This window comes from Carcharhinus amblyrhynchos, chromosome 5 (assembly GCF_965287045.1).
Source record: "Carcharhinus amblyrhynchos chromosome 5, sCarAmb.v2.hapA, whole genome shotgun sequence".
Lineage (NCBI taxonomy): Eukaryota > Metazoa > Chordata > Chondrichthyes > Carcharhiniformes > Carcharhinidae > Carcharhinus > Carcharhinus amblyrhynchos.
In genome coordinates this window covers 73,946,218-73,968,302 of record NC_137328.1, presented here as the reverse complement: position 1 = coordinate 73,968,302, position 22,085 = coordinate 73,946,218, and the positions used below count along the sequence as shown (strand labels likewise).

The 22,085-nt window shown below is 42.2% G+C and overlaps 1 protein-coding gene across 6 annotated transcripts in view; it reads left to right on the top strand.

Annotated features, from left to right (window-relative positions):
* The window catches only part of ythdc2 (YTH domain containing 2), a 102,895-nt gene that overhangs the window by 28,412 nt on the left and 52,398 nt on the right, over window positions 1-22,085 (top strand). For all 6 annotated transcript variants that reach the window (XM_080188999.1, XM_080188997.1, XM_080188996.1 and 3 more), the window contains exons 9-15: window positions 1,820-1,927; window positions 2,119-2,273; window positions 4,386-4,521; window positions 8,655-8,781; window positions 9,515-9,580; window positions 11,531-11,709; window positions 15,654-15,750. In XM_080188999.1, the coding sequence (XP_080045125.1) occupies window positions 1,820-1,927; window positions 2,119-2,273; window positions 4,386-4,521; window positions 8,655-8,781; window positions 9,515-9,580; window positions 11,531-11,709; window positions 15,654-15,750 (868 nt within the window). The remainder of the gene's footprint in view (window positions 1-1,819; window positions 1,928-2,118; window positions 2,274-4,385; window positions 4,522-8,654; window positions 8,782-9,514; window positions 9,581-11,530; window positions 11,710-15,653; window positions 15,751-22,085) is intronic.

The window sequence follows — 22,085 nt, the reverse complement described above, 5'->3', positions numbered from 1 at the left end:
GAATCAATAGGAAGGAAAAACCTACTTGCCCTTGTTCTCACCAAGCTGCCAGTTATAGATGCATCAGCCCAGAACAGTATTGGTATGGGATATTCAATGCACTGTCATTGTGGAATAAAGTTCAGTGGGAACACTCCATGGGGGAGATTTAAAATACAACTAGCAGCTCAAAATTCAGCAATTATAAGATGGTGTAGACTGTCAGTATTCTACCTCAATCTAAGCCTTGTGGCCTAGCATACCCCTCACTCCACCATTACCATCAAACCTAGGGACCTACCTGGAATCAGGAACAGCACCAAGCGCAGCTAAAAATGAGATTCCAACCTGGTAAAGCTACACTATGCTTGCATGTTAAATAATGGAAACAGCATGCCATAGACAGAGGTAAGCAATTCCACAACTAGTGGATCAGCTCGAAACTCCCCAGTTTCACCATATCTAGTTGTTACATTTGGGAAAACAAGACAATGTACTCGGGCTGGGGGCAACTTCAATATCCATCACTGAGAGTGGCTTGGTTGCACTATTGCTGACAGCATGCCTTGTACTAAGGAACATAGGTTATTTGGCTTGGGAGGTGGTGGGGAAAACCAACACGAGGGAAGAAACTACTTGACCTCATCCTTACCAGTCTATCTGTCTTCACACAAAAGATACCATTCATTGTATTGTGTGGTACTATGATTGTTAAATTCAGATCTAGCAGCAACAAAGTTGTATAGCCTGTGGATCTATTACTCTCATTACCATCAAGCTAGATGACCAATCCTGGTTCATTGATGAATATAGAAGGCTGGATCAGAAAATAAAGATGAGGGCTAGATTTTGCCAGCTCTCTGGAGATGAGGTGGGCTGATGGGGGTGGGGGGGGAGCGGAGGAGGGTTGGCACAAGGCTGAAATGACAGCTTGGCAGCCCACCAATCAGAGTCAGTTGACCAACTAGTCTAATTGATGCTTATTTTAGGTTCCTCTGTGTCTTTAACCTCTGTTAGAATGGTCTCCCTCTTTGTGGGGATTACCAACAACACCTGAGGTGGCTTCCTGGCAAGTAATACAGTGGTGGCTTTCTTCCTGATGACTTTGTGTCTCATGGAGGGGCCCATTGGTGGTGGCAAAGACTACTCCATGTGTTCTTTACTGCTGATGGAAGGTTCACCCCTTCAATTGCCAGTGCTTGCTTGCTTGGCCCTGGTATATTTAAAAAAGATCCTAAATTCCTACATACTCTTAGAGGGTGCTTCAACAACGACAGAGCCTCTTATTCTGCTTGCAGTCTCAGCAGTCGGTGACACTGCAGAGCTGCCAGTTCTCTGTCTGGAAGAGGTAGCCCCGTTCCTTAATTGGACAGTAGTGGTCTCTTATTTGACTGTCACTGGTAAAATCCCTTCCACTGTTACTCCATTCGTCTGCTTGGCCTCAGTACTTGCATTTGGTCCCGGTGGCAGGATCCATGTCATGCCAGTAAAATCCTGGTTGCGTCGACTCAACATTTCTTGCATTATTGGAGTAAGCCATTGGAAGGATAGTGGATGGGAGCACAGGGATTTGGAAGTGGCGATTTTGAAAATGTGTAGTAGAATTTTGTTAAACTCGTGGTCATAATGTGCAATTTACAATTATGACCGGCATTTTACCAGCTGACCGCCCTGATTCTGGGGCGGGCGAGGCTCGTACAGAATTCTCTGTTTAGCCTCAGGCGGGATTTTACAAGCCTCGCCAGAGCAAGGTCATAAAATATTGGCTTATATGTTAGATTAGGAGTACAACCAAGCAGGTTTAAGCATAGATTTTAAACATTGGTGCCTTTCTTTCAAGTTCAAGGGAGACCATTTGAAGTAAAAGAACTTTTTTTAGAGGACATCTTGCGTACGACTGGGTATACGAATAAAGAAATGTTGAAATATAAAAAAGAGAAACAGCGAGGTAAGTTCAAATGCATGTATATCACAATTGCTACCTGACTGATTCAGATAAAAAGAACTGACAATATTGAGCTAACAGGTTTGAGCAACAGTCCAGATTTTAATCCATTAGTATAATGTAATGTGTTCCATTAAAATCTTGTGTTAATGTTAAACACACTTAGAGTAATTAATTCTATTTTATCTTCTCAGAGGAAAAGCAACAAACAAACTTAACTGAATGGTACAAAGCTAAGGAAACAAGTAATGTCAGCAGATCGGAGTATCAAAGACAAAGATTTATCCCAAGCCTGGCAGCAGAAAACGATTTGCTCGATGATGGTGGAGACAGTGTATTCAGTCAATTGGTAATTTAATAAATTTTTAAATGAGTTTTGTAATTTTTCTATCTATTTTTCTGTTGTTCTGCCCAACGTGACGATTTTACATAATTGATTCCAAGGGCATATTGTTTAATCTACTTTTCCAATTTCTATAAGTTCAGAGCCATCTAACAGTATAGGAGAAGACAAACTTCAAATTTATTTTCTTCCTAAGAAGCCATGGTTAAAACCAAACATCCTGGACCATGAATAAAGGTTGTAATTTGCTTGAGCTTTAGTTTTGTGTCCTTTGCTGTTGCACCATAACCGTTGGTATGCACTTTGGTTAGTCCTGTTTGACCATTGTAATCAAAATGGAAGGGTTAAGTAAAATATGCATTCAAGGAAGGATGGAAATACCTATCAAATCCATCCTACCAGTGTAACCAAAAATACCATTGACCCACCATGAATTGCCTGGGTGAAGCAATGGAAAAATCTGTTGCCAATTCAAGAAATACTCTTTGCCAAATAGCTTTACCAAAATGATACCTGAATTACAAGGAGTGATTATATAAAATGGGATTGTATTCCCTGGAATTTAGAAGATTGTGGAGTTACTTGATTGAAGTTTACAAGATATTAATGGAAATATGAAGGGAAGCTATTTCTGTTCACTGGGGAAAATAGGACTAGGCAGCATTGTCTAAAACTTAAAGCCTGACCTTTCCAAAGTGAAATTAGGATACTCTTCTGCACACAGTATGGTAGATGTTTGAAATGCTCTTTTACAAATGGCAATTGATCAGTTATTGAACTGAGAACAGATATTGGTTAACCAAGCATATTAAGGAATGTGAAGCAAAGGTGGCTAAATGGAGTTTTGGTGCAGATGAACTATGAATGGATGAAGATGAACTACAATGAATGGCGGTAAAGGTTCAAGGGATTAAATCGCTTACTTCTTTCCTTATTACCCTGAACTGATAAATTTGGACACAAACTGTTTCGATCATTAACCTTTTCAGATTCTTAAACTTCATAAATTGTCTTCATTTAATTCATATTTGTAATGAGTTACAGTATGCATCTATGACACGGATGATACTGTTCATGTTTGCTAACAAAGTGACTTCTGACAGATGAAGGTTGCCTACTGGAATTATTGCTTGTGATGTACATAGAAACATAGGAGCAGGAGGAGGCTATTTGGCCCTTCGAGCCTGCACCACCATTTATTAAGATCATGGCTGATCATCCAACTCAGTAGCCTAATCCTGCTTTTTCCCTATAACTTTTGACCCTATTTGCCCCAAGTGCTATATCCAGCTGCCTCTTGAACACGTTCAATGTCTTGGCATCAACTACTTTCTGTGGTAATAGATTCCACTCTTTGGGTGAAGAAATGTCTCCTTACCTCCGTCCTAAATGGTTTACCCTGAATCCTCAGACTGTGAACTCCGGTTCTGGACTCCCCCACCATCAAGAACATCCTCCATGCATCTATCCTGTCTAGACCTGTTAGAATTTTCTAAGTCCCTATGAAACCCCCCCTCTTTCATCTGAACTCATGAAAACAATCCTAACCCAGTCAATCTCTCCTCGTACATCAGTCTCGCCATCCCCGGAATCAGCCTGATAAACCTTCATTGCACTCTCTCGAAAGCAAGAACATCCTTCCTCAGAAAAGGAGACCAAAACTGCATACAGTATTCTAGACATGGCCTCACCAAGGCCTACATAGTTGCAAAAAGCATCCCTGCTCCTGTACTTGAAACCTCTCGCAATGAAGGCCAATATGTCATTTGCTGTCTTTACCGCCCGCTGCAATTGCATGTTACCTTCAGTGACTGGTGCACAAGGACACCCAGGTCTCGCTGCACACTCCTCTCTCCCAATTTACAGGCACCCGGGTAGTAATTTGCCTCCTTGTTTTTGTTTCCAAAATGAATAACCTCATGCTTATCCAAATTATACTGCATCTGCCATTGATTAGTCTACTCTTCCATCCTGTCCAGATCATTCTGAAGGATTTATGCATCCTCATTACGGTTCAGCCTTCCACCAAACTTGGTATCATCTGCAAACTTTGAGATGTACATTTTGTTACCTCAGTTGTGCTATAGTCTCAATTTCATCTGTTTCTATACTTCACAGAATGAAAAAGATTTTAATTCTCTTGAGCCTTGGCTTATAAAGGAAATGGATGCCTGCCTCTCAGATATTTGGCTGCACAAAGATGTTGATGCTTTTGCCCAACTTTTTCATCTTATTTTAAGTGAAAATGTCAGCGGTGAGTTTTCTGTTTAGAGTTACTGTTTTGGCTATATGCCAGCTACAAGTTAGCTTGCCAGTCTCCAATACAAATTGTGGGTAGTGCGTCTCTGAGCTTCTTATCCACACAGGTGGTGGTGTAGTACCAAACCGTAGCCACTTACTAAAACTTAGATTTGTGCCTCAGCTGTTTTTCTTGCAGTTCATTTTTTTTTATTACTATGATTTTACATTGGACTTATTTGTAAGGTGTTTTGTCTCGTATGCTATTTTTCTAAAAGAACAAACTTAGCTGAGGAATTATTGTAATGACCAATGGGTGCAAAAAATGATGTAATTACACATAAAGTTAGCATATAGAATATTAGATACACATTCCAATGCATAAAAAATAAAGTAAAATAAATGTTCAGTTAAAATTTTAATTAATTTTTTATGAGCTGTAAAGTTATAATTTGATGAGTAATCTCGATCTGAGTTTTTTCCAGCCTGATAAAATCCCTTTTATCATTTTCTACATGACAATCATATCTTGTAAACACAACAGAATAAAGCTAATTTTATGCATCCTGTTCTCATAATTAAACAGATTCTGGTAAATTTGTGCTACATCTCCTTGACAGCCAACACACCTTTCCTGAGGCCTAGTGTCCCAAACTGAGAACACCATAATGTTGTGAATGTTTCCAATGTTAATTTTGTCCATCATAAATTTCAGTTACTGAGGAAAATATAGCTGGCAAAATATTTTTTCCAAAGATTTTGACTCATTTGATTCATGGTAGAGGAGCTTTCTTTAATTGATAGACTTTTGTGACTGCTCTCTCAGGATTGATATTTACTTAGTTTGTCACTGTTAGCCTTTTTGCCACTTCTATTTACACGTGGTCCACATCTTAAGTTTTCATTTGCTGATGTTTAATTTTGATCTAATAGATTTTGTCTGACAGAGATGTATGATGGGGCAAAGGTGAATTTAAGAGTCAAGAATATCAATTGTATGAGGAGGTGCACAATTCTATTTTTACACTGACAAAATCCTACATTATCTTCTGGGGAGCTGCCACTGTAGTAAATGGGATACATTTGGGACAGATCTAAGAGCTCAACTAGACATCCATGAGGTGCTGAGGGCTATCTGCAGGAACAGAACTGTATTTCACCACAATCTGTAAGGTCATGGGCTGGTATGTCCCTCACTGTAGCATTATTGTCAAGACAGGGAATCAGTTCTGTTTCAATGAGCATTGCAGGAAAGCGTAGCAGGAACAACAACAAGCATACCTAAAATGAGGTACCACCTTCATAATGGTACAACTCAGGGCTAAATACATGCTAAACAGTGGATTCAGTATGTTGTAGACAGAGCCAAGTGATTCCACAACCAATGGATTAGATCAAAATTCTGCAATCCTACCATATCCAGTGGTTCACATTGATAGATAATTGAATAACTAACCAGAAAAGAACGTTTCAAAAATATCCCCATTCTCAATGATGGCGAAGCCCAGTGCATCAGTGTGAAAGACAACGCTGAAGCATTTGCAACCAATTTCATCTAAATGTGTTGAATCATGGCTTTATCCTGAAGTCCCCAGCTTCACAGATGCTAGTCCTCAGCTAATTTGATTCATTCCATGTGATATCAAGAAACAGCAGAAGGCTCTGGGTACTGCAAAGGCTATGGGCTCGAAGAACAACTGGTTGTAGAACTGAAAAGTTGTCCTCCAGATCACTCCTAACCAAGCAGTTCCAGTTCAGTTACAGCAGAGACTACAACAATTCAGCTAGAATTGAGTTGGAGAGATTCTTCCCGCTTAGAAAGGATAGCAGAACTAGAGGGCACAGCCTCAAAATAAGGGGGGGGGGGGGTCAGTTTAGATCGGAGTTGAGGAGGAACTTCTTCACTCAAAGGGTGGTGTGTCTCTGGAATTCTCTGCCCATTGAAGTGATGGAGGCTACCTCGCTGAATATATATAAGTCATGAGTAGATAGATTTCTGATATACAAGGGAATTAAGGGTTATGGGGAGAAAGTGGAACTGATCCACTTCAGATCAGCCATGATCTTGTTGAATGGCGGGGCAGGCTCCAAGGGCTAGATGGCCTACTCCTGCTCTTATTTCTTATGTTCTTCTTTATGTTCTTCTTCTCCCCTTGTGGTGGTGTTCTTGTCCCCTTGTGGTGTTGTTCTTGTCCCCTTGTGGTGTTGTTCTTGTCCCCTTGTGGTGTTGTTCTTGTCCCCTTGTGGTGTTGTTCTTGTCCCCTTGTGGTGTTAATTCCTGATGATTTGGAAAATCATCAAGCTCTGGTCCTGTCCACAAGAAACAGGAGAATATCAGATTAGCCAGTTATTACCCCAACAATCTAATCTTGATTACCAGCAAAGTGATGTCAACAGTGCAATCAATCAGCACTTACTTGGCAATCACCTGATTACTGATGCTCATTTTGGGTTCTGCCAGGGCGACTCTGCTCCTGAAACAAAGACAGAAAATGCTGGAAAATCTCATCAAGTCTGACAGCATCTGTGTTGAGAGAGCTAAGTTAACATTTTGTCTTAAGAGTGAGGAGAGAAAGAATTTATTCTTTTGCGGGTCGTGAATCTTTGCAGCTCTTTACCCCAGGGAGCTGTGGAACCTGAACCATTGAATATATTCAAAGATGAGATGGGCAGATTCTTGCACAGTGGGGGAATCGAGGTTTATTGGGCACAGGCTGGAAAGTGGGGTTGAGATCCAGATCGAATCAACCATGATCTTAATGAATGATGGACCAGAGCCGAAGGGCCATAATACCTGTTGCTGCTCCTGCTTTTTACGTTCTTATTGTAGAGTGTTCAGTACCATTCGCAACTCTGAAGAACACAGACATAATCATAGAATTCCTACAATGCAGAAGGAGACCACTTAGCCTATCGAGACTGCACTGACAATAATCCCATCCAGGCCTGATCCCCATACCCCATGTATTTACCCTGATACTAGGGTAATTGAGCATAGCCAATCAACCTAACCCGCATGTCATTGGACTGTGGGAGGAAATCCACACAGGCACAGGGAGAATGTGCAAACTCCACACAGGCAGTCACCCAAAGCCGGAATTGAACCCTGATCCCTGGTGCTGTGAAGCAGCAGTGTTAACTGCTGTGCCACCATGGCCCCCGCCCCCCCAAATAAATATTGAAGCAGTCTGTGCCTGCTTGCAGCAAGACTTGGTAAACGCTGCTGATACTGGGTGTCAGTAATGGAGCGAATGAATGTTTAAGGTGGTGGATGGAGTGCCAATCAAGCAGTTGCTTTGTTGTGGATTGTGTCAAGCTTCTTGAGTGTTGTTGGAGTTGCATTCATCCATGCAAGTGAAGAGCATTCCATCACATTCTTGTAGATGGTGGATATGCTCTGAGGAGTCAAGAGGTAAAATACTCACTGTAGAATTCCCAACCTCTGACCTGCTCTTGTGGGCACAGTATTTATACGGTAAGCCCAGTTCAGTTTATATCGATGGTAACTCCTAGGTTGTTGAAAGTGGAGGATTTGGCAATTGTAATATCATCGAATGATTGAATGTCATGGGGAGATGTTGGATTTTCTCTTGCTGGAGATGGAAAATGCCTGGCACTTGTGTGGCACAAATGTTACTTGTCACTTCTCAGTCCGAGCGTGAATGTTGTCTAGGTTTTGCTGTGTATGGACATCGACTGCTTCAGCATCTGAGGAGTCACAAATATTACTGAACATTGTGCAGTCATCAGTGAACATCGCTGTTTCTGACCTTATGATGGAGGGAAGGTCACTGATGAAGCAGCTCAAGGTGGTTGGACTCAAGACACTACACAGAGGAATTCTTTCAGTGATATCCTGGAACCTGGAAAGTTTCCCTGATTCTCATTGACTTCCGTTTTGTCAGGGCTCCTTGATGCCTCACTTAGTCAAATGCTGCCTTGATGTCAATTACAGTCACTTTCACATCACCTCTGGAGTTTAGCTCCTTATCAATGTCTGGTCCAAGGCTGTAATGAGATCAAGAGCTGAGTGGTCCTGTGCTTAATACATATTATTAGAGCACAAAATGTATTTCATAGCTGACATTTGGGTTGTTTGTTTTATAGCTGTATTATATATCAATCTCCCTCTAAATAAGTTATTTTTAGTTGACTACAGGCATAGCGAAACCAGTGCTACTCCATTAATGATAGCTGCTGGCCGGGGCTTCCTCAGTCAAGTGGAGCAGCTACTCAGCATGGGAGCAAATGTCAGTGTTAAGGCTTCAAATGGGTGGTAAGCAAATTGATTTCTTTCTTTACATTCATATGTTTGATTATATTAAGCAACATTATTTTTGTTAATAGATTAATTTCATTGTTCCTGAACGAGAGATGATCAGAATATGGATTCTGTTTGCAGACTATTTTTCCAGAATGGTGTTGATAATGAAACTGCAGTTAGGAACTGGCAGCTTAGCAGAAAATAAATGCTTCTTATTATAATCAGGAGATTGTGTAGTAAGGTGTTGGGGGCATCTCAAAATCTACTCACTTCATGTGGCTAGGTTGAAAGATAATTTAGGGAGAACAAATGGTGACTGGACAACTGCTAAACATAACACCTTTCAACCCAGAAGATCAATCTCAATGTTCGTTATCACGCTTGGGCAGGAATCGTGAAATTTTACCCTATTACACACCACTTCTTTATTTTTCCTACCTCTTCCTCCCTTCCACTGACTTAAAAGTGCTACCATTTTTATCTTCAGTTCTGATGAAAGGATTGAACCTGAAATGCTAACTGTTTCTCTCCATAGATGCTGCCTGATCTGCTGAAATTTTCCAGATTTTTTTTGTTAATTTAGTTTCCAGCATCCACAGTATTTTACTTTTGATAAAAAATACAGAAACTTTCCTTTTAAATCTTTTACTCATCTTGGGAGGGAAGTGAGGGTGGACTTTGAAGCTGCGTTTATGATATGCTACCCTTACTTCAGAATTAAATTGTGTTTTTTCAATATCTCCAGGATAGCTTTGGACTGGGCTAAACGATTTGGTCAAGCTGACATTGTAGATCTTCTAGAATCTTTCAAGTAGGTGCATAAATGATGATATTTGGCTTTATTTACCCCAAATCTGAAATCTATTAATCACATGTTAAAAGTAGAAGAAAACACGTTCATTTGTTGCTTTGAAGAAATCCTTTTTCAGTCTTGTAGGATATGTGAATGCAAAAAGATAAATGATAGTGGTGTGAATGAAACAGTCCCATTGTGCACTGAAGGCTAATAATGCATCTTCTCTGATTCTTGGGGTTGTGACTCCCACCATACAAATGCCCAATCAGATAGAGGTGGGCAAGTTGCAAAGTTCAGGCACCCTCATATAGATGATTGTGGTGCTCGTTTGTGTGCCTGTAATAATGTTTACATGTTGATGCTGCCCATAAGCTATGCGTGCAGCAGCAGGCCCTGGCAGTGTTATTTGTTGACGATGTAGCACTGCCTTGATTTCCTTAGAGTCAGCCTCTTAGAGGAAAGCTGGATTGCTGCAGTGGAAATGCATCTTTACATGATATCTCCTACCCACCATAATATCAACCTCTCATGCTACACAATGCACTGGGCTCTCATTGATGACCGTAAGTTCATAAGAACATAAGAAATAGGAGCAGGAGTAGGCCATCTAGCCCTTCGAGCCTGCCCCGCCATTCAATAAGATCATGGCTGATCTGTCGTGGCTCAGTTCCACTTCCCGCCCTCTCCCCATAACCCTTAATCCCCTCTCTTATCAAAAACCCATCAACCCGCGTCTTAAAAATATTTAGCGAGGCAGCCTCCACCACTTCAACGGGCAGAGAATTCCAGAGATTCACCACCCTTTGAGTGAAGAAGTTCCTCCTCAACTCCGTTCTAAACCGCCTCCCCCCTTTATCTTGAGGCTGTGCCCCCTAGTCCTACTGTCATAAGACATAGGAACAGAATTAGGCCACTCGGTTCATCGAGTCTGCTCTGCATCCAATCATGGCTAATTTTTTTCTCATCCCCATTCTCCTTCCTTTTCCCCATAACTCCTGATCCCCTTATCAGTCAAGATTCTATCTATCTCTGTCTTAAAGACACTCAATGATTTGGCCTTCACAGCCTTTTGAGGCAAAGAGTTCCACAGATTCACCACTCTCTGGCTGAAGATTCTTCCTCATCTCTTTTTTAAAGCATTGTCCCTCACGCATCGGGAATCCCTAAACTTAGAGCTAATATCCAGATACACCACAAAAGAAGCTTAATCAAGAATGGCTCTGTCACTGATTCAGTGGGAGGAGCATGAACAACACTGGTGTCCTTGAAGCCAACTGCATAAGCATTCAGTGAAAATTCCTGAAAAAATGAAGTTTGGACTGCATGCTGTGTCTGGATGGCTGAAAAGCATGTAGTCCACTGGATTCTATTTTTCCAACTCTCAAAATGGTCAGTATTAGAGAAAAGGACAAAGAAAATGTTTCAGAGTGTGGCAGCATTGACATTAATGACTAGGAGGATCTTGCTGCAATCAATTAAAATGGTGACAGCCTGTCCATTAAGCTGCATCATGTGTTGAGTCACAATGTTTTAATGGTCAGGCAAAGTAGCAATAGAGGAACAAAATGGAAGTGAATCCTGCACTCTGGATCCCACTACCTTCAGGAGCATTCTATCTCGTGCTCAAAAATCTGTAGATGAAGAATTGGCCTGCTCAGTCACGCAAGGACAGACCCATGGTAGAAACTCAACCCTGAATGAATGTCATCCTCAAACTGAGATGGCAGATGATGATTGCTCCAGCATGATATTTTGTACCAAGTATTTTTGTTGCCATTGTGAGATTACCTATCAAATTCAGTCAGTTCTGTGCTTGTCCATTGTATTTTGTTCATAAAACTAATGTATGTTTTATGTAACTCTGACCCTGAAACCATATTTGTACAGAAGTTCAAACTACAGATAGTGAAACTGTTCTTAAGTTGCTATTATTGAATAGTACAATGTTTTTATTTTTGCGTCAAGTTCTTCAGTGGAATTAGGAAATTTGGATGAATGTGTCCTGGTGCAATCAAATGGTGGAGAGCTCAGTCAAGAAGATAAAGAGATTTTAAGCATCTACCACCACAGCTTTGACGACGAAAAAGTTGACCTGGATCTAATTATGCACCTTCTTTATAACATCTTTCAGAGTTCTGATGATGGTAAGACATTGATTTGAGCATTGCTTAGATTTCTTTTCAAAATGACTGTTCACCATGCAGATGTTTTGTAGCATACTTTAATTTCAGCTACTGCCTGCATTACTTATGCTTTTCTGTGTTTGACTGAGATGGAGAGAAATATCTAAATAACACATGAATGTTTATGGCTCAGTCAGGCCATTTGCCTCATTCTGGTATTTATGCTCCAGGCAAACTTTCTCCACCTCTAACCTAATTAGAATAGCCTTATTATTAATCTCATTGTCATGTATTTAGTGCAATTTTCCTTAAGTACATCTATACTATTGACCTCTATACAGGAGGCCTCCTTGTTGCGCAGTGGTAGCGCCCATACCACTGGACCAGAAGCTCTGGGTTTGAAGTCCAACACCAGGACTGGTTGACCATGAAAGGAGCATTCAACAGGCTGATGATTAGCTCTGAACTCCTTCTATCACTTTCTCCACTATTCTCCTTAGGGTGAAAAATAGTATGGGCGTGAAGATATGCTAATAACAATAACATCTACCACTTTGTGCAAGCAATTTCTTCATTCTAAACACTTTGTGTTAAGAATTCCTCTTGAATTTTATGTTGTATTAGTGACTTTTATTTCTAGTTCCTTGTTTTGGGATATATCTGATTACTATTTGCTTGTTCTGTTCTCACTGACGTATAAAATTTGCTTGTCTTTTAAGAAGTGTACAAAGTTTTGAGTCAGCATTTAAAATTTTCTGCATTCCTCACCCATTTCAAGCATTTACGACTAGCAGGTGGTAAGGTGAACCAGTCCTAGGCTTTTCGTAATCTAGGCTACAAAATGGTGGCCACGTTTGTAAAAAACATAGGGTACACACTTATAATCTGTTTAATCTTTCTCCCTCTTTCCATAAAAAGGCTTCCCTAGATTGTTCGTGTACAATGAAGAAATTATTGACTTATTTTGAATAACAATCATGGTTGTGAAGCTCGGAAATGCAGTAAACTGTAGTAAATACATGACAGCACTAGGAAAATGTTGCCAGTAAGTCCTTGCACTCAAAAATTTGCACACTGTAGTTGAGTGGCTTTCAGATGTGGCTTGATGAACAGTTTCCACAAGAAATAGGAGCAGGAATCAATCAAAAATCTCTTGTGCCTGATCTGCCATTAATCAGGATCATAACTTATCTTTTACTTGAACTCTGCTGCATGCTCCCATATCCCTTGATTTCCTGAGAGACCAAAAACCTATCTTAATGTACTCAATGTTGTGGAGTAACCAAAGATACTTAACACGGAGTCCATTGCGAGCCGATCAAACAACAGTTTATTCACAGCAAATATGCACACGGGATTGCCCTCTCGGGATGCTTAAGAAGCAATTCAAAAATTCACACTTTGTCAGTTATTTATACAATCTTTGAGATACCTATTTGATTTATTATTGTCACATGTATTAACATGCAGTGAAAAGTATTATTTCTTGTGCACTATATAGACAAAACATATCGTTCACAGAGAAGGAAATGAGAAAATATAGAATGTAGTGTTACAGTCATAGCTAGAGTGTAGAGAAAGGTCAACTTAATGCAAGGTAGATCCATTCAAAAGCCTGACAGCAGTAGAGAAAAAGCCCTTGAGTCGGTTGGTATGTGCCCTCAGACTTCTGTATCTTTTTCCCAATGGAAGAAGGCGGAAGAGAGAATGTCCGGGATGTGTGGGGTCCTTAAGTATACTGGCTGCTTTGCCGAGGCAATGGGAAGCATAGACAGAGTCAGTGAATGGGAGACTGGTTTGCGTGATGCATTGGGCTACATTCATGACCTTTTATAGTTCCTTGCAGCCTTGGGAAGTGATAGAATCAAACAGAACGCTTTCTATGGTGCATCTGTAAAGGTTGGTGAGAGTTATAGATGACATGCCAAATAGTAGAGGTGTTCTTGGGCTTTCTTAACTATAGTGTTGGCATGGGGGATAGCATAGGTTGTTAGTGATTGGGACACGTAAAAACTTGAAGCTCTCGACCCTTTCTACTTTGTCCCCGTTGATATAATGTGGGTATGCCGGCGTTGGACTGGCGTAAACACAGTAAAAAGTCTGACAACACCAGGTTTTAGTCCAACCTATTTATTTGATAATATACTCGCAAGCTTTCGGGTTAGCCCCTTCGTCAGGTGAATGGAGAGTTCTGGCCTCAGACAGAGCATATAAAGCACAGACAGTTTAGAGATTACTGATTAGAATGCGAATCCTTACACCTAACCTGCTGTTCAAGACCTGAAGTGGCTGATAATGTGAGTGGAAGGAGCACTGATCACAGGTTACAGAGATGTGTATTGTCTCCAGACAGTACAGTAAGTGAGGTTTTGCAAACCCAGGCAAGTCACGGGGGTTACAGATAGTGTGACATGAACCCAAGATCCCTGTTGAGACCGTCCTCATGTGTGCGGAACTTGGCTATCAGTCTCTGTTCAGCTACTCTGCGCTGTCGTGAAGGCCGCCTTGGAGAATGCTTACCCGAAGGTCAGAGGCTGAATGCCCGTGACCACTGAAGTGTTCGCCAACAGGAAGGGGACAGTCTTGCCTGGTGACTGTCGAGCGATGTTCATTCATCCGTTGTCGTAGCGTCTGCATGGTCTCCCCAATGTACCATGTCCCGAAGCATGGTACATTGGGGAGACCATGCAGACGTTACGACAACGGGTGAATGAACATCGCTCGACAGTCACCAGGCAAGACTGTCCCCTTCCTGTTGGCGAACACTTCAGTGGTCACGGGCATTCAGCCTCTGACCTTCGGGTAAGCATTCTCCAAGGCGGCCTTCACGACAGCGCAGAGTAGCTGAACAGAGACTGATAGCCAAGTTCCGCACACATGAGGACGGTCTCAACAGGGATCTTGGGTTCATGTCACACTATCTGTAACCCCCGTGACTTGCCTGGGTTTGCAAAACCTCACTTACTGTACTGTCTGGAGACAATACACATCTCTGTAACCTGTGATCAGTGCTCCTTCCACTCACATTATCAGCCACTTCAGGTCTTGAACAGCAGGTTAGGTGTAAGGATTCGCATTCTAATCAGTAATCTCTAAACTGTCTGTGCTTTATATGCTCTGTCTGAGGCCAGAACTCTCCATTCACCTGACGAAGGGGCTAACCCGAAAGCTTGCGAGTATATTATCAAATAAATAGGTTGGACTAAAACCTGGTGTTGTCAGACTTTTTACCCCGTTGATATAGACAGAGGCGTGTTCTTCTTTATGCTTCCTGAAGTCGATGACAATCCCCTTCATTTTGTTGACATTGAGGGAGCGATTATTGTTGCACCAGTTCACCAGATCTTCTTTCTCATTCTATTGTGTCACTGTTTGAGATCTGACCCACTATGGTAGTGTCGTCAGCAAACTTGAAAATTGAATTGGAGGGGAATTTGGCCAAAGTCACAGGTGTATAAGGAATATAGCAGGAGGCTGAGAACACAGCCTTGTGGGCACCGGTGTTGAGGATGATGATGGAGGAGGTGGTGTTGTCTATCCTTACTAATTGTGGCCTGTGAATTAAGAACTTCGGGATCCAGTCACAAGGCCATGGAGTTTGAATTTTGTCTTACATATCCTGATGCTTTGCAACTTCATCCAGCCATTTGCTTATCTTGGCCAGACCCTGATCAGTCATCTACTTCCTAGTTTGACCAGAAGGTCACACTCCTTACCTTATCCATTCTAGTTTTTTTTTCACTGTGTACACTTTTTACAACTTATATCAACAATTTGGCCAAGCCTGAGTATTCTCAGGGTATATGACATCACTCAGTGATGGAGATCAATATGTCAGAAAAATTTCAGGAACATAACTTTCATGTATTATTTAATCGATTTAGCTGTACAATAGTACATTGTGTCTTATGAAATATCCATTGCTTAAAAATATACTTTTAATATCTTTGTGGTTATATTTCCAGGTGCTGTTTTAATTTTTTTACCAGGATATGATGAAATTGTAGGACTCAGAGATCGCATACTCTATGATGACAAAAGATTTGCAGATAATTCGCACAAGTAAGTTTTCAAAACAGAAAACACATACAATTTTTGAAATGCAAAATTAGATTACAAAAATCATTTTTCCCGGTATTCCAAAATAGTTTACACGGGCTATAGGTAGAAATGTGTTGTATGAAATAGGAGCAGAAGTAGGCCATTCAGCCTCTTGAGCCTACTCTGCCATTCGATAAATGATGGCTGATCTATTTGTTTTTTGAGTTCTACGTTCTGACCTAGCCTCAATAATCTTCGATTAATGTTAGGCAAGGGTATCAATCTAACACTGCCTTAATATTCAATGATCTCGCTTCCACTGCCTTCTGAGGCAGAGTTCCAAAGTCGCACAACTCTCAGAAATAAATTCTCCTCATCTGCCATGGAGTCGTAGAGGTTTACAGCATGGAAACAGGCCCTTCGGCCCAATTTATTCATGCCACCTTTTTTTTTTAAAACCCCTAAACTAATCCCAATTGCCCGCATTTGGCCCATATCCCTCTAAACCCATCATACCCATGTAACTATCTAAATGTTTTTTAAAAGATGGAAAGGTGGTAGGACTAGAGGGTCTTAATGACATTACTGTTACTAGAGAGGCGGTGCTCGACAGACTGGAGGAGCTGATTGTGGACAAGTCGCCAGGACCGGATGGAATGCATCCGAGGGTTCTGAAAGAAATGGCGGAGGTGATAGTGGATGCCTTGGTGGTTATTTTCCAGACGTCGCTGGACTCCGGGGAAGTGCCGGAAGATTGAAAAACGGCTAATGTTACGCCGCTGTTTAAGAAGGGTGCCAGGTAAAAGGCAGGGAATTATAGGCCGGTTAGTTTAACGTCTGTTGTAGGTAAAATGTTAGAATCCGTCATCAAGGAGGAAATAGCGAGGCATCTTAAGGGGAATTGCTTGATAGAGCAGACGCAGCACGGTTTCGTTAAAGGGAAGTCGTGTCTGACAAATTTACTGGAGTTCTATGAGGATGTGTCTCGGGCGGTGGATAGAGGAGAGCCGGTGGATGTGGTCTTTCTTGATTTTCGGAAGGCGTTTGACAAGGTACCTCACAGGTTATTGCAGAAGGTCAGGGGACATGGAGTTGGGGGTAGGGTGTTAGCGTGGATAGAGGATTGGTTGTCAAATAGGAGGCAGAGAGTGGGGGTCAATGGGTGCTATTCGGATTGGCGGTTGGTGACTAGTGGAGTGCCCCAGGGGTCGGTGCTGGGGCCTCAGCTATTTACCATTTATATAGATGATCTGGAGGAGGGAACCGAGTGTAGGGTGTCGAAATTTGCTGATGACACCAAGATTGGTGGAATGGCAAATTGTGCGGAGGGTGTGGAGAGTCTGCAGAAGGATCTAGATAGGCTGGGCGAATGGGCCAGGAACTGGCAAATGGAATTTAATGTTGGCAAGTGCGAGGTGGTCCACTTTGGTAGGAATAATGGTAGGAAGGATTATTACTTACGTGGCGAAAAACTGCAGCAGGCGACCGTGCAGAGGGACCTAGTGCAGAGGAGGTTTACTAGGCTGATGCCGGAGTTGAGGGGGTTGAGCTATGAGGAGAGGCTGAATAAACTAGGCTTATACTCGTTAGAGTTTAGAAGAATGAGGGGAGATCTCATTGAGACGTATAAGATGATGAATGGGATGGATAGGATAGGGGTGGAGAGACTCTTCCCGCTCAGAAAGGATAGTAGGACTAGGGGGCACAGCCTCAAGATAAAGGGGGGGCGGTTTAGAACGGAGTTGAGGAAGAACTTCTTCACTCAAGGGGTGGTGAATCTCTGGAATTCTCTGCCCGTTGAAGTGGTGGAGGCTACCTTGCTAAATATTTTTAAGTGGGTTGATGGGTTTTTGATAAGAGAGGGGATTAAGGGTTATGGGGAGAGGGCGGGAATGTGGAATTGAGCCACGACAGATCAGCCATGATCTTATTGAATGGTGGGGCAGGCTCAAAGGGCTATATGGCCTACTCCTGCTCCTATTTCTTATGTTCCTATGTTCTAAAAGACAAAATTGTACCTGCCTCTGCTACTACCTTGGCAGCTTGTTACAGACACTCACCACCCTCTGTGAAAAAAGTGTGCTGTGAACACTGTTGTATCTCTCCCCTCTCACCTTAAACCTATCTCCTCTAGTTTTAAACTCCCCTACCTTTGGGAAAAGATATTGACTATCCAGCTGATCTGTGCCCCTCATTATTTTATAGACCTCCATAAGGTCACCCCTCAGCCTCCTAAGCTCCAGAGAAAAAAGTCCCTGTCTATTCAGCCTCTCCTTATAACTTATAACAGTCTCCATCAAGTCCTGGTAGCATCCTAGTAAATCTTTTCTGCACTCTTTCTAGTTTAATAATATCCTTTCTATAATAGGGTGACCAGAATTGCACACACTATTCCAAGTGTGGCCTTAACAGTGTCTTGTGCAACTTCAACAAGGCTTTGCAACTCCTGTATTGTGTTCTGACCGATGAAACCAAGCATGCCGAATGCTTTCTTCACCACCCTGTCCACCTGTGACTCCACTTTTCAAGGAGCTATGAACATGTATCCCTAGATCTCTTTGTTCTGTAACTCTCCCCAGTGTCCTACCATTAATTGAGTAAGTCCTACCCTGGTTCAATCTACCAAAATGCATCACCTTGTATTTGTCTAAATTAAACTCCCATAAGGGCACCCTTAATTGTAAAACAGTGCCCCCTAATTCTGGACTAACCCACAAGATAAGCAACAGGAGTGGTGTTGGGTATAGTGGAGGAGTGACATCTCTCCTGTCACTCATGGCACCTTCCCATGCAATCGCAGAAGGTGTAGCACCTGCCTGTTTACTTCTTCCATGCTCATCATCCAAGGTCCAAAACATTCATTCCAGGTTAAGCAGCGTTTCACTTGCACCTCTTTCAATTTGGTGTATTGCATTCGCTGCTCCCAGTGTGGTCTCTGTATCGGAAAGACCAGGTGTAGACTGGGTGATTGTTTTGCTGAGCACCTTCAGTCTGTGTGCAGTCAGGACCCTGACTTTCCAGTTGCTTGCCATTTTTACGCACGATCCTGCTCCCATGCCCACACGTCCTTGGCTTGCTGCAGTGTTTCAGTGAAGCTCAATGCAAACTGGAGGAACAGCGTCTCTTCTGGTCAGGCACTTTACAGCGTTCCTGTCTCAACATCGAATTCAACAACTTCAGATGATTAGCTCTACTCCACCTCAATCCCTTTGTTTTCATTCTATTTTGTTTATTTTACTACCTTTTATTTCTTTATTGTCTTCTTCTCCCCCCCCCTCCATCTTTGCCCCTACTTTATCCCCTTTCCCTTTGCTTCCCCTTTTCTAAATTTTACCTCTGTCCTGTCCATTCCCCCTCCCTCCCCCAGTACCTTCATCTGTCATAGCTTATCCTCTCATTCAGTGATAAAGAAAGACTGTAAGAAAAGGGATAACCAGCTGTGGACATCAAAGGAAATAAAGGAGAGTACTAAATTAAACGATGTGTACAGAGCAGCTAAAAATAGTGGGGAATTAGAAGATTGGGAAAGATTTTAAAAAAACAACAAAGAATGACTAAGAAAGCGATAAAGAAAGGAAGGATAGAATATGAAACTAAACTAGCTCTAAATGTAAAAAATGATAATAAAAGTTTTTACAAATATATAAAGAAAAAGAGAGTGGCTAGAGTGAGTGTTGGACCCTCGGAGGACGAGAGGGGGGATTTAATGGTGGGAAACGAGGAAATGGTTGAGACTTTAAGTTTTTTATGTCAGTCTTCACGGCGGAGGACACAAATAGCTTACCGAATATTAAAGATAAAGGGTTGGTAGGAGATGAGGTTCTTAATACAATTACTGTTACTACAGAGGTAGTGCTTGGTAGACTAATGGGACTGAAGGTAGACAAGTCCCCGGGACTGGACTGAATGCATCCCAGGGTTCTGAAAGAAATGGCAGAAGTAATAGCAGATGCGTTGGTAGTTATCAAAATTCTCTGGACTCTGGGAAGTGCCGGTGGATTGGAAAACAGCTACTGTTACGCCGCTGTTTAAAAAAGGTAGCCGACAAAAGGCGGTTAGCTTAATGTCTGTAGTTGGGAAAATGCTAGAATCCATCATTAAAGAAGAAACAGCAGAACACCTAGAAAAGAATGGTTCGATCAAGCAGACGCAGCATGGATTCATGAAGGGGAAGTCGTGTTTGACAAATTTACTGGATTTTTATGAAGATGGGACTAGTGCAGTAGACAGAGGGGAACCGGTGGATGTGGTGTTTTTAGATTTCCAGAAGGCGTTCAATAAGGTGCCTCATAAAAGGTTGCTGCAGAAGGTTAGGGTGCACAGAGTTGGGGGTAAAGTGTTAGCGTGGATTGAGGATTGGCTATCTAACAGGAAGCAGAGAATTGGAATAAATGAGTGCTTTTCTGGTTGGCAGCTGGTGACTAGTGGCATGCTGCAGGGATCGGTGCTGGGGCCTCAACTGTTTACCATATACATAGACGATCTGGAGGAGGGGGCTGAGTGTAGGGTAACAAAATTTGCTGATGACATGAAGATGAGTGGAAAAACGAATTGTGTGGAGGACGTGAAAAGTCTGCAGAGAGATTTGGATAGACTGAGTGAATGGGCAAGGACCTGGCAGATGGAGTTTAATGTCAGCAAATGTGAGGTTATCCACTTTGGAAGAAATAATAGTCGGATGGAATATTATTTAAATGGTGAAAAGTTGCAGCATGCTACTGTGCAGAGGGACCTGGGGGGTCCTTGTGCACGAATTGCAAAAACTGCAGGTGCAGCAGATGATCAGGAAGACAAATGGAATGTTGGTCTTTATCACGAGGGGGATAGAATATAAAAGCAGGGAGGTCTTACTGCAACTGTACAAGGCACTGGTGAGGCCGCAACTGGAGTACTGTGTGCAGTTTTGGTCCCCTTATTTGCAAAGGGATATATTGACCTTGGAGGGAGTACAGAGAAGGTTCACCAGGCTGATACTGGAGATGAGGGGGTTAGCTTATGAGGAGAGATTGAATAGACTGGGCCTATACTCATTGGAGTTTAGAAGGCTGAGGGAGGATCTTATAGAGACTTGCAAGATAATGAAGGGGCTAGATAGGGTAGAGGTAGATAGATTCTTTCCACTTAGAAAGGAAACCAGAACTAAAGAGGACAGCCTCAAAATAAGGGGGGAGGCAGTTTAGAACAGAGTTGAGGAGGAATTTCTCTCAGAGGGTGGTGAATCTCTGCCCGTTGAAGTGGTGGAGGCTACCTCGTTGAATATGTTCAAGTCACGGGTAGATAGATTTCAGATCGATAAAGGAATTAGGGGTTATGGGGAGTAGGCGGGTAAGTGGAACTGATCCACTTCAGATCAGCCATGATCTTATTGAATGGTGGGGCAGGCTCGAAGGGCTAGATGGCGTACTCCTGCTCTTGTTTCTTGCGTTCTTATGTTCTCATTTTAGCTTCTTTGCCATTTGGTCATACACACCCTTTATTCTCTCTGTTGGCTGCCATTAGCAGTCTTTTCCCCTGGTTTGTGTGGCTATGACTCATTTTTCATTCTCTCACCCTGCAGTATAAATGTCTCCCACATTCTATGCCTTTTAGCTCTGACAAGGGATCATCTGGACTTGAAACGTCTGCTCTTTTCTTTCCTTACAGATGCTGCCAGACCTGCTGAGATTTTCGAGCATTTTCTCTTTTGGTTCCTCTCTTTTAGAATTATTCTTTACAGCAGGAATATACTTATTCTGAAATATCCCGTTAAATGTCTGCCACTTTTTCTCTGTTGATCTATCCCCTTGCCTAGTATCCCAGTTCATTTTAGCTAACTCACTTTCGTGCCCACAGTTACCCTTATTTAAGTTGGAAATACTAGTCTTAGATCCACCTTTCTCCCCTTTGTTCTAGATGGAAAATTCATCCGTATTGTGGTTTAAAGGGGTGCCTTTACTCTGAGGCGATTAATTAATCCTGTCACATTACACACTATCAAGTCTAATATGACCTGTTCTCTGGTTAGTACCAGAACATGCTGCTCTAGGAAACTGTACTCTCTCCTCCTATCACTACATTCCTTTTTTCTTCCCCACCTGCTTCCTGTATCACTGTTGTGGTCAGTTTGTTCATCCACCCTGCAGCCCGGCTGTCACTCAGACAAGCTGAGAGAATCTAAAAACTGCAGAGGCTGACATTCCTGTCCGCTGGTCTCTTTAACTCCCTCACCTGCGATCACATTCTTCTGGCCCTGACCAAATCCAAAGACCCTATCCTAAGTGATGTGACTGCCTCCTGGTACATAGCACACAGGTAATGAACATTTCCCCCTCCCTGATGTATTGCAGAATCTGCAGCTCAGTCTCCAGCTCAGTGAC